The sequence below is a fragment of the Suricata suricatta genome, chromosome 4, assembly GCF_006229205.1.
Source record: "Suricata suricatta isolate VVHF042 chromosome 4, meerkat_22Aug2017_6uvM2_HiC, whole genome shotgun sequence".
NCBI lineage: Eukaryota > Metazoa > Chordata > Mammalia > Carnivora > Herpestidae > Suricata > Suricata suricatta.
The window spans coordinates 88567136-88580196 of NC_043703.1; the positions used below are offsets into that span (position 1 = coordinate 88567136).

General features: G+C 38.9%; 1 protein-coding gene across 3 annotated transcripts in view; it reads left to right on the forward strand.

Moving 5' to 3' along the window:
* The window catches only part of MGAT4A (alpha-1,3-mannosyl-glycoprotein 4-beta-N-acetylglucosaminyltransferase A), a 115628-nt gene that overhangs the window by 90885 nt on the left and 11682 nt on the right, over window positions 1–13061 (forward strand). For all 3 annotated transcript variants that reach the window (XM_029937197.1, XM_029937195.1, XM_029937196.1), the window contains exons 10-14: window positions 853–983; window positions 4324–4431; window positions 4556–4749; window positions 8902–8980; window positions 9622–9688. In XM_029937197.1, coding sequence (XP_029793057.1) covers window positions 853–983; window positions 4324–4431; window positions 4556–4749; window positions 8902–8980; window positions 9622–9688 — 579 coding nt within the window. The remainder of the gene's footprint in view (window positions 1–852; window positions 984–4323; window positions 4432–4555; window positions 4750–8901; window positions 8981–9621; window positions 9689–13061) is intronic.

Sequence of the window (13061 nt, forward strand, 5' to 3'; positions counted from 1 at the left end):
TCGTAGCTTCTTGTGCACACATGTAAAGCCAGCCGTGGTCCTGAGCATCTCTGGTTTCTTCTTTGACACTGTAAGCTCACCGTTTATGGCCCAGTGCTTTTGCAGCATTGGGGTTCTTTTAAATAGAATGCCACACTAAATGTTTTCTAGTGCCAATTCCTGGTATTTGATGTCGTACTTGACAGCGATTCATTTGTAAATCATTTGTTACTTTCCTAGACAAGGTACCCATTGAAAAAAATTTTTTTACTAAAATCCCTAAATTATACAACTAGAATATGTTTAAAGTTGAAGAATTGCAGGAAGTTTATAGGTTTTAAAAAACATGGAGAGGATAACATTTCACTTCTTGTAGTAGAGGCTAGGCCTTTGGCCTTGTTGATAATTTATCTCAAAACTTAAGAGTCAGAAGCATCTTTGTGAAGGTTTCAGTGAAGACAGAATTGGGAGGCCTTGTTTTTTGCAATTATTTATTTGGTTAAATGTTTGGGTTTTTAGTTTAGTTTTGTTTTTTTACCTAAACCTAAAGGATCCTAAAGTTTATTTTTTTCTAATGGGAAGAATCTGATAAGACACAAAGGGAAAATCTCTGACTTGCTTCTTGAATCCTTTGAGCCAGTACTTGTATGATAAATTTGGGATGGAGAATGTCAGGAGTTCAGTAGTTCTGTGACAACTCAGAGGGTTTAGCTAAAGCAAGTTTGTTTGCTTTTGATAAGACAAGTGGGGAAATTATTCATAGTGACTTATATTTGAGACCACAAGCTTTATTTGTTGTATAGGTTTCATTAATTTTACCATTTTGATGCTTGATTTCTTTATGAGAGGTATTGACTGAATATGTTTTTTCAGGTAAAATGTTTCAAGCACCAGACCTCACTCTGATTGTGGAATTCATATTTATGTTCTATAAGGAGAAACCCATTGATTGGCTCTTGGACCATATACTCTGGGTAAAAGTCTGCAACCCAGAAAAAGATGCAGTAAGTCAGTTTCTTATGAGGGTGGATGTAGGAGTGCTGACCACACTGCCTCCATCTTTGTCCCTTCATTGTGCTCACGTTGACTCCATGACCTGTCTTGGGGCTGTGTGTTCAGGACCCCATGGTGATTAATACACATGGGTTAGAAGTGCCAGCTAAGGCTGGACTGGGGATAGGCTTGTTTTGGCTTCCCATGTATCTCTTAGAGATTATATAGTCTTTCCCCTTCCTCACGCACAGATGGCACCACAGGTCTAATTAAAGGTTAGCTGTCAATTAGTGCACGCACATCCATTGACCTCCCTAGACAGCCCTTGCTCACTACAGCATGTCCCCTCACAGTAAAACTTAGGGACTGAGGTGCAGACTTTGCAGAGAATAACTGCACAATATGATTGTCATCCCACCAATCCCCCCCCCCCCCCGCCGTGTCAGTTACCTTGAATGAAACTCTGTCCTTTCTCAGTTGGAGGGACACTTTATTGTCCCTCCCCCACCTTCTAACTGTGGAAGAGGCTTCTTTTCTGTTATCCCGTGAAAGGGAATTTCAGATTTTATAAATGAACAGTTAAATAGGTGAATGAAAACAGTGTTTTCACTTAACATTTGAAGCACTTGCCTGCTTTTTTGAACTGACAGAAAGTTCCTCAATTAGACAGATTTTTAAGTAACAGTGGAAAATCCGGTAAATCAGTGAAGCCCACCCTTCTTTAAATGGCTGATTAATGCTAGTAGTGTCTTTAGGCTCTGGTGTTCCGTTACTGTTGGGTGTAGACAGTCTTATATCTGTCCCAGGGGTATTGCTTCAGCTTTCTTCATACTCTCTGTCATCGTTCCTTTTTCAGATACTTTGGGGACAATATCAGACCCCAATACATCTGGAAATAAGGAACAAAATAGAAGTAATATTTTATACCAAAACAATAAATAGCAAGTCAAAAACGTACCGTTTAGTGTATTACTTGCAGGAAACCAGTGCTCATACTAATATGATGACCTTTGGGATTATGGTAGCAGGTAAGTAACTAAATGATGATTTTTGCTTTATTATTCAAATATCGCATTATTTCCATAGAGTTCTTATTGTAAAAAGCAATTAGATATGTTTTCTTTGTCCAGTTTGAATTGTACCACTGGAGAAAAAACCTTTTATTTATTTGGTGTAAGCATAAATAAAATGCAAGTACACATTCTTAAAAATGAGTAAGTCAATTTTGACATGTAATAGGAAATATTTATTATGGGTGTGTCTTCATTGGGATGCCTTAGCATTCATTCTAACAAACACTTAATTTGACCTCATGACCTTATTATATTCTCTCAAATGGTTTGCTCATCCCACCTGCCAGTGAGTTTTTAGGACATTGTCTTGTGGTATATAAGCCATTCTCTCTTTTTTAAATCACTTTTTTTTAGAACAAATCATAGGACATAGCCAAATACAAAGTATCTACTTTCCAACAATGATTAACATATAAACTGATTTGAACAGTTTGTTTTTATGATGTAAGTCCTGACCTGTATTTTCTTTGTGCTTCACAGTACTTTGTATTGTAGGACACAAATAAAATCACGTTATCTTTTTACTCCCACATTATACCTGCATTTAATTGGTCCTGTGCAGTTTTATCTAATTATGGCTAGGTTCTAAAATGAGTCTGTGAGGTGAAAATCTCCAATAGTAAAAATTAAAATCATCTATAAATTTTAGCACACAGCCCTGTGGACAGTTTTATATCTATTCTGTCACTCCTCCTTAAGCCATGTTTTTCTGTGGCCCATAAGTCTTCAGTTTGCTTCTTCTAGAATGTCAGGGAAGCTGTTCTGGCCTCCAGAACAGTCTCTCTCTGACAGTGGTCTGGGAAACCCGTCAGAGCACTCACACATTCTTCCACAGGTTTATCAACCCACTTTCCCTTTTCAGGCACAGATGCGTCCATCACTTGTTGGGTGGGCTCAGTCTCTGGCACTGTTGTTTTCTTCTTCCTCTCTGTCCCTCTCCTTCTACCACTTGCTCTTCTCCTATCCTGTCCCATCCCTCTTCTTTTCACTTGAGTAGTTGAATTTGTGTAAATAAAATGTTGTATTACCTCTGTTCTAGTGTTAATAGGAATGAAGTAAAACCTTTTGAGAAAAATGTAGCATTTTAATACCCAGTAAATTATTGGAGGCCTCTCAAAGTGGAAATGTCTTATGAACTAAAGACATACAAACATGTCTTTTCGGTATGTTCTTGGTCCAGAACTTGTAAAAGTCCCTGAAATGAAAAAAGTTTATAAAAGCATAACAAAATAGCCAGGACTGTCTTGAAGTACTGACCTAACAGTGAGAGCCCTACTGGCGTTATGGGTTTCCCACACCATGGCCAACAGTGAGGACAGAGTGTAATCTGAAATCTGGGCTGTGAGGCACTTCGATTTGAAACACGAATGTCCTAATACTGTGCTGAGTTGAATTTGCAGAACTTTAAATATCATGTACTTGCTTATGGTCAAGTTATTGTCTCACATTTTCAGATGATTTTGATGCAACAAAATGTGCCTTTTATTATTTGCAAATTCTTCATTATATTATCCAATTAAAGATATTCTGTATATCCGAACCAAACTTCTAGCTTAGAGTATGTACATTTTAATATTAAAAGTCAAAACTACAGTGCACCTGGGTGGCTCAGTTTGTAAGCATCCAGCTCTTGGTTTTGGCTCAGGTCATGATCTCATGGTTCGGTGGGACCGAGCCCCCTGTGAGGCTCCATATTGGCAGTGCAGAGACTGCTTGGGATTCTCTCTCTTCCTCTCTCTGCCCTTTCCCGGCTTGCTCTCTCTCTCTCTCTCTCTCAAAATAAATAAACTTAAAAAAAAGAAAGTCAACTCTACATTGACATATCTTGAAATATGGTTGAAATTAAATCCTCGACTCTTTTCTTAGATGTGCTTATTTTAAATTTTTCCATATCATATCTGTTTATCATGTAGGTAAAAGAGGACCCTTAAAAAATATGACTTGGAATTATGAAATTAAGTTGGATTTTGTCAATATTTTTTGATGTTTATTTATTTTTGAGAGACAGACAGAGTGTGAGAGAGGAAGGGCAGAGAGAGAGGGAAACACAGAATCCAAAGCAGGCTCCACGCTCAGAGCTGTCAGCACAGAGCCGAACGCAGGGCTTAAACGCAGAAACCTTGAGACCATGACCTGAGCCGAAGTAGAACACTTAACCAACTGAGCTACTGAGGTGCCTCTTTCTTTTCAATATTCTTTTAAAGGACTTCTGGTTTTTCTGATGAAGACAAGACTTTCCTTTGCAATATGATGCTAATTTTTTTTTTTTAATATTTAGAAACATTGTGATAGACAGAAAGCCAATCTACGAATTCGCTTCAGACCTTCCCTTTTTCAACATGTTGGTCTGCATTCTTCTCTATCAGGAAAAATTCAGAAACTCACGGTTGGTGATTTAATTTTATTTTTCTCATGCACATAGTTTGTTATTTAGGGTATGGTTATTGCTCTTCTTCTTAAGTATAAATAAGCTATATGTTGTTTAATAGCATACATGTCTCTTCTCCTAGGATAAAGATTACATGAAACCATTACTTCTTAAAATCCATGTAAACCCACCTGCAGAGATATCCACTTCTTTGAAGGTCTACCAAGGACATACACTGGAGAAAACTTACATGGGGGAAGATTTCTTCTGGGCTATAACACCAATAGCCGGAGACTACATCTTGTTCAAATTTGATAAGCCAGTCAATGTAGAAAGGTTGGTGACTGTTGAAATCTATTTGGTCTTACAGTTATACACGTCTTAATGACGTGTGATTTATGATGGCTTTTTTGTGTGTAAAACAGCTGTGAAGAGGCAGCAGGTCCCAAATGTTAGGTTATAAAATATATTTCCTACAGCTCAATAATCAAATGAGTGTGTTGTTTTCAGGTAAAGTATCAGTCTCTAGTGTGTTTGCTAAATTCTGTTGGTATTTCTGAACATATATTTAGTATAATTTTTTAAAATTACTTTTATGTGGAACTCTCAAAATATAAAGTTAGTTTTCATGTTCTTATTCCTAACTGTCCCTTAGGATTTGACTGAAAGCTAGCCAGTTACCTAGCAGTTTGGCTGAAATGATAAATTTGACAGACTGTGACTATCCCTGCTTAGTGGTTTTACAGATCCTGGATTACTTTTAGATGACCATGGAAGAATGTGTAACCCTTTTGTGTTTTTCAAAATTTATGTTCATTTCACAAAATTTAGGACTCTTTCCTCCCTGTTTTTTAAATAATGATGATTCCTTCTACCTCTCCTCAGTTTTGGGTGTGTTCTCTAGATAGTCAGTGATACATTTGAATGTAATCCTCTGAATGGAATATAATTCTGTAATTGTGTTATGTGTTCTCATGGGGGTGCCATCCAGTTTTTAGAACCTGCCAAAAATCATCTGGAATAATTCTATTTAAAGTGGTCAGAAATGGTGCATAGTAATAATGTTATTAATTTTATTTCGGTACTCTAAACTGATTCTAAAGAGGAATTTAAATGTGTAAAACTGTGTCTGGCAATGGGACTATGAAAAAACGTATACAAATATTTCTGAGTAATTCTTTGCATTTATGAGCATGTAATATTTTTGTTGTTACTTAATGTTCATTTTCATACTGTAGTGTGATACTTAGCACTTTGAGATAGTGTTTACCATACTTAAAAGAATCATGAATATCTGATAAGGGGTTAGCATCTAAAATACATACAGAATTATATAATTCACCACCAAAAAAACTAAGCAATTTGATTAAAAAATGGTCAGAGGACCTGAATAGACATTTTTCCAAAGATGACTTATAGATACCCAACAGATGTACAAAAAGATACATCACTAATCATTAGGGAAATGTGAGTCAGAGCAGTGAGACATTACCTCCCACCAGTTACAATAGCTGAAAGCAAAATGACAAGAAATAACCAGTGTTGGCGAGGATGTGGAGAAGAAGGAACTCTCGTGCACTGTGGGAGGGAATGCTGACTGGTGCAGCCACTCTGTAAAACAATAAGAGGGTTCCCCCCAAAATTAAAAATAAAAATACAGTATGATCCAATAATGCCACTGCTTGGATTTGCCCCCCAAAAAAGAAGACACTAATTCAAAACTATATATGCACCCCTATGTTCATTGCAATATTATTTACAAAAGCCAAGATATGGCAACAACTCAAGCGTCCACTAGTAGACAAATGAATGAGGAAGATACGGTGTATGTACACACAAGGGAATATTACATACCCACATAAAGAATGAGATCTTCTCAGTGACAACATGGATGGACCTAGAGGGTTATTATGCTAAGTGGAATAAGTTAGACTGAGAAAAACAAATACCATATAATTTCACTCATAAGTGGAGTCTGGAGCAAACAAACAAAAACCCACAAATAAACAAAAAGCAGGATCAGGCCTATACATACAGAAAACAAACCAGTTGTCAGAGAAGAGGAGGTGGGGGGATGGGCAAAATGATGAAGGAGGGTGTGTGGGAAATACAGGCTTCCAGTTACAGAATGAGCAAGTCACGGGAATAGGGCATAGCATTGTCAAAAAGTGACAGTCAGTGATACTGTAATACTGTGATACTATGGTGACACGTGGTAGCTCCAGTTGTGAGCACAGCATAACACAGGTTGAATCACTATGCAGTATACCTGAAACTAATACAATAGACTGTACTCAAAGATTTTTAAAGAAGAGTTATCTTCTTTTAGAAACAATTTTCTTTCATCTCATAAATAAGAATAGTCTTAAACCATGTCTGTTTATTTTTAGCAAATTAAAATAGTGCCAGCAAAGAATCTGCTAAAGAACTCACATGGGAGATCATATTCTTTTCTTTTTTTTTTTGTAACGTTTATTTTTGAGAGACAGAGAGAGATGAGCAGGGGAGGAGCAGAGAGAGGGAGACACAGCATCTGAAGCAGGCTCCAGCCTCTAAGCTGTCAGCACAGAGCCCGATGTGGGGCTCAAACCCACAAACTCTGAGATCATGACCTGAGTTGAAGTTGGATGCTTAACCACCTGAGCCACTCACGTTGCCCCTGGAGATCACATTTCTTAACAAATATATTTGCAATAAACCTCTGTAAAGTAATACTTACTTGCCCCAGTGAGAATACATTTATAGTAAAACACAATTCTTTTAAAATCAGAGTACATATGAATTTTCTTGGAGTTTTCCAAGAGACCCACCCTTCCTAGAATAGAGAAAATGTATCACTTTTTGACTTGCACAATAACTTATTTGCTGAGAAGGGGAAAAGCAGAAGTTGTATTTATCAGTACATAAATGAATTGTTAGGGACAGAATTTTCTGACTATATAACATATGTTTTGATTATATAAAAATTTTTAAATGTGAAAAATGAGGAAACAAATTACAGCCTCAACACCACCATTGTGACCTATTGCCACATTTTTCTTGGTAATTCTTTGCACTTTTTACTTTGAAAACCATCCTGGTCTATATGTAATTTTGTGTCTTATATTTGCCATTATGATGCTGTCATAAGTGATTTGTAATCATTTCAATGGTTGTACAGTATCCCATTTCCTGGCTGTACCATCATTTACTTTTTCTGATGTTAAACATTATAGATGGTGTTGAGTTTTTCACTATAAGCTATCACATAGGGAACACCTCTAAATCAGTCTGTCTAAACTACAAGTTCTGTCCATCCTTCTTTTCTTAGAAGTGGCTTCCCTAGTCCCATATTGTTGCATCTGCAGCTGAAATAATGAGTGGCCCATTTCTAGGAGGCAGCATTCTAAATCAAAGATGCCTTTAAAAAAAACTCTTATCTGAAAATGTTGGAGTTGATTTTTGCTGTAGCTTAGAGGGACTAATCTTTGAGGGTGCCCTGCCCTGTGTAACATTTGAAAATCAGGTTTCATCACAGATGATTTTTGCCCACAAATAACATACTATGTCATAGCCAGACTGTAACTGTTTTTTTGCTGCGCATTTTTAATATGCGAAGCACTTTGTCAGCTCACATCACCTCCTTGCTACAGTCATGTGAGCTGTGGAAGACTCTGCACTGTACAGAGAAAACCCAGACTAAGGAAGCTAATATAACTTGCTGAAGGTGAAAATTATATTAAGTGAGAGGCCGATTTGGATCCAAGTCTTTCTGACCCTAACAATAAACTTTTACCATTTAACTTTGCTAAACTTAAGTTTTATAGTTAGATTTAGGTATGATTTGCATGCCCTGTCTAGTTTTTACCACTCCCCGTCCCCACTTACATATCCACATTAATTTTCAGGATATCAGAACCTGAAGACATTATTCTCATACCCAGAGAGGATTTTAGATTTATTGTAGTCATTATTCAAATGTTTTTTCATACTGATAAGTGGAATTATTCAGATATTTGGAATTGGCTAATTTACTTTCAGACTATAATACTAGAATTATTTGTATTGGATAAAGCTAGTCTTTGAACTTGCCACGGATCATGGCTGTCCTGATGAAAGTTTTCTCTGATACAAGATACAGTAGTAGTATTATATAGGCGCTTCAGCTTTGATTGTTCATTCCCCGAGAGGTTTATATATTTAAAGGAGTGTAAGCAGCAACATAAAGCTGTCCTTTGACAAAATATCTGTTAAATACATTACTGCATTAAGCAACAAACACGCCCTTCTGATGGAAGGAATTAGCACATCACCGAAGGGTTGCGTTCTTAAGTTTGGAGCTTCCCACAACTATTCAGAGTACATAATGTACCCTTGCGCCAGGTTCTGGTGTTGTCAGATTTGTAGACAGAGTCCTGTTGATAAAGCTTCCTGGAGGAAGGCCATCTTCTTGAATCTTCGTAGAGTCTACTCTGACTCGTATTTTTATTTTTATGTTTGTATTTTCAGTTATTTGTTCCATAGTGGCAACCAAGAACATCCAGGAGATATTTTACTGAATACAACTGTGGAAGTTTTGCCTTTTAAGGTATGCCTATTTTTTTCTCCTGACTTTTCTTAAGAACTGAGATCAGTAGACTTAGCTTGAGGTTATTCTTGATTTAGGAGATGAAGGAAAATTTTCATAATTGCAGGACCTCAGTGGCAAGCTGTATTAAGGAACATTAATATATTGTCTTATTTGTCTTATTCATAGAAAGAACCTTCATTTTGTTTCCTGTTGGAAAATAACTTGGAAGTTCATAGTAGGAAAATAAATGAATCATCATTTTACTCTAATGTTTATATTTTGAGTCCCAAAATACCATGTGGTTTTAATGCTATTGATTAATACACAAAATTAATTTATTGGTCTTTGAGGAGTGCTTAGATTTCTTTCAAGTTAACACCATTGTTGTGTGTATTTTTAATAAAAAATAGTGCCCTATTAAGTAGGTTTAAATGTAAAACTGATTAAAATTTACGTTTTCTAGCCACTGATTGTGTATTCGGATAGTTAAAGGAATACATGCATTGATAGGCTTTTTAAAGTGGAAGACTGAGATGACATTTTCTCTTTTTTAAAGATAACTGTGCCACAAATGCCACCTTTCTATTTATTAAGATAAATCAGCTCTGTTTTAAATAGAAGTAATCAATTGCAAAATTAATGTTTTTGTTCTGTTTTAGAGTGAAGGTTTGGAAATAAGCAAAGAAACCAAAGACAAACGATTAGAAGATGGTTATTTCAGAATAGGTAATACCTCCTATTTTAAACTGGTAAATTGTCGTTGACTTGTCTGGATTTACTCCTAAAGTAATTTTAAACTTTTGTCAGACATTAAGCAGCTTTAGGGTTACAGTACCAATGTATGCCAAGTTACATTCTCGTGTTTTAGTCCATACTTTTATTATCTTGATCCAACCAGGGTGTCAGATCAGAGGTTCGTTTGCTGGGTCCTTTTTCTTTCTCCATCTGCTGTTTCATTGTTGATACGCACTGGTAGATCATCTGCCTTCCGCTGCCTTCCACAGTCTCTTACTGGGTGACCTTCGCCATTCACAGGGTCTCAGCAACATCCATGTGCCAGAATCTAAGCCTTTAGCCTCTTGCCTCCCTCTTGAGCACTAGGCCTGTATTGAGATGCTTTCGGACCTGGCCACCTGGAGGCTACACAGCCACCTACTCTGAGCATCAGTAATACGGCCATTTCTTTTGGTCACCATGGTTTTTGCTGTCACTATTCACCTGGCTGCCTAAACCTGACCTTGGGAGACACCCTGTACATTCACACCCTTTTGCTATCCATTAGCATAAGATATGTCTCTATCTGAATGCAGAGTCACCTTACCTGTGACCGTGCTCTAAGGCTTGGCCTCTGTCTCTGGGCCAGAGAAGAACAGCATCTCCCTGTGTCCCGACACTGGCTTTCCACAGAGCCACTGCAGTTACCTTTCAAAATGTAGATATTACCATTATGTTAGCCATTATCAGAGTCCTTAGCTTCCGTCCACTTTCATATCTTGTTGCTTTCCGTTTAGTCTTAGGACAGGAGAATGCTCCATGCTTTTATGTGCGGCCGTGTTTTGGGCCATTTTGTCCACTTGAAGTGATCGATTGACATTTCTCCCATGAATGCTTTCTTGTTCTTTATAAAACACTGTAGTTGCCCCTCTCCTATGCTCTCCTTACGCACTGTGTGCACCGTTACAGCGTCGTCTTCCTGTGCCGCAGCGCAGTCTCGTGCGCCCACTGCGGGCAGGGGTGCGTGTTGGCCCTCGCGTGTCTCCTGCGCTGAACACAGGCGCTGTCGCTTGATAGGTGTCAACTCAGTGAATGAGTATAAGTTTCCCTTTACTTAAAACAAATTAATGCTTTTCTTAGTGGTCGGCAGAAGAGAATGTTGGTAAGTTTACATTGTAGGCATACAGGACAGACCCATTCTTAAAACTCTCTCTAGAGCAATTTTACATTTGGTGTCATTGTTTCTGCTACGAGGTTTGTACAATAAACCCTAATTTTGTATAGTTTTGGTGCATAGAGGAGTGTAATTATTTTCATATTTGAGTTATATCTTAGCTCGCTTCTAGAAATGTACATAAAGCCGCTGCATACACAAGACATTTATTAACCCTATTACCTGTCAGTTGTTTAGTTTATGAGAAAGTTGTGTTCTAGATTAGGAAAACAGGAAATTGAGACATCTCTATGAAGTATCTCTGCAGTAATTTTAAAATATTGACCATCTAAAACATTAACTCTGGGGCGCCTGGGTGGCTCAGTCGGTTAAGCGTCCGGCTTCGGCTCAGGTCATGATCTCACAGTCTGTGAGTTCAAGCCCCGCGTCGGGCTCTGTGCTGACAGCCAGCTCAGAGCCTGGAGCCTGCTTCAGATTTTGTGTCTCCCTCTCTCTCTGACCCTCCCCTTATCGCACTGTCTCTGTCTCTCAAAAATTAATAAAAAACATAAAAAAATTTAAAAAAATAAATAAAACATTAACTCATACTTGTTTAGAACTGAACATCTTGTTTAGAACTTGTTTAGGACTTAGGGATCATCCAGCCTAGGACCTTGTGTAACAAAAAGGTACATCAGAAACAGAGCGGCTGTTCTTTTTCAGTTGAATACCAAAAATTCTGCTCGCTGAAGTAGGCTTTCGTGGAATAGTTTCACAGACCTTCCCCCTAGTGAAACAGCCATAAGTGGTGAAAAGTATTTTTAAAAAATACAGCAAATGGAGAAACGTTTACTTAGGAAAATCTGAATCTCAGTAAGAACACTAAGAGTCTGTGGCATGTGAGACCTGACCCCCTCCGTACCCGCACTGTCCAAGCTCGCTGAGGCTGGACGGACCTCTCTAGACTCCCTTCGGCTCCCGCTGTAGGGCTGCGGCTCTTCACCAGCATTTGCCCTCATCCTCAACGCCATATTGCAGAGACCCGTGTGGCTAAGAGGTGTGAGGCTCCTTCCTCCTCTAACCTCCACTCACAGGGCTGAAACTCTGCCCCCAGCACAGCCGGGCAGGCGTGGTCCTGCTCACGCTCACGTGAGCTCACTTGCCCCAGCACATTGGGAGAGAGAAGCCAGGAAAACGAGGGGCTACTGCTACAACCCAGCAATGTGCTCATACGTAGAGCAGGGTGTGGCTCCAAGGGAAGTGGGCTGCTGTCTCTGCCAAAGCCCCTGAGCCGTGGTGCAGAGATGTGCTCCGGGAGAGTCAGGCCATCAGAATGCAAGCTCATTAGCTCTCCCTGAGGAGACCAACTTGTTTGAAACAGATTGGGGGGTAGGGTGGGTAGGCGGACAGTTGAAGCCTGAAGGCGCTGTGGAATACAAGGCCTGTTTTTGTGGTAAGCAATTAGGAAGACCCTGGTAGCTGTACTCAAGCTAAATTGTAGCCCATCCAGAAGTTTGACAGAGAGAACCAGAGAAAGAGATAAGCTAATCAGAACCTTGCTGGGCGGGAACAAGCCACAGAGACGCCCTACACCGGGGCCTGGATTTAATTGGATCCGAGCGTGCAGCAATTTATGCTTGAAGGTGTTGTTGAAAACGTAACATCAGCTGGCATTAGGAGAAACCTGAGGGCTGAGGGTGGGGTAGGTGGATGGTGTGGCATCATAGCTCAGGGCAGTCTTGTGAAAGAAACCCAAGTTGTGAGAAGAGCCTTTCCAGAGAAACACTGGAAGGAAGGGACGGACCCACGTCAGGGTGCAGCAGGAGTAGGGCCACAGGGCTTCTGGCCTTGGAGGTCCTGCCCGGCGCCAGAGTTTGGGAATTCTGGGCACTCTACAGTAATTTCCTCCTTCATTTCTCCCTTCTTTTATTTCTTTTAATGCTGACCCATCAGACCAGTGGGTTAAGGACAAAAGTTAAATTCGTTCTTTGGAAAGACAGTACATGCACATGGTACTAAATACAAATTTAAAATCATAAACTGAAGTCTCCCTCCCTCTTTTCTCTCCTACCCAGTATTTCCCAGAGATAGTTCGGATGATGATTTGTGTCCTTACAGAAGTATTTTGTTCATAAGTAAAAATATGTGAATATTTTCTTTAACAACACACAGTCACACACAAATAACATACATACTGTGTGATCTTTGTTCTGCATCTTGTCTTTTCACTGA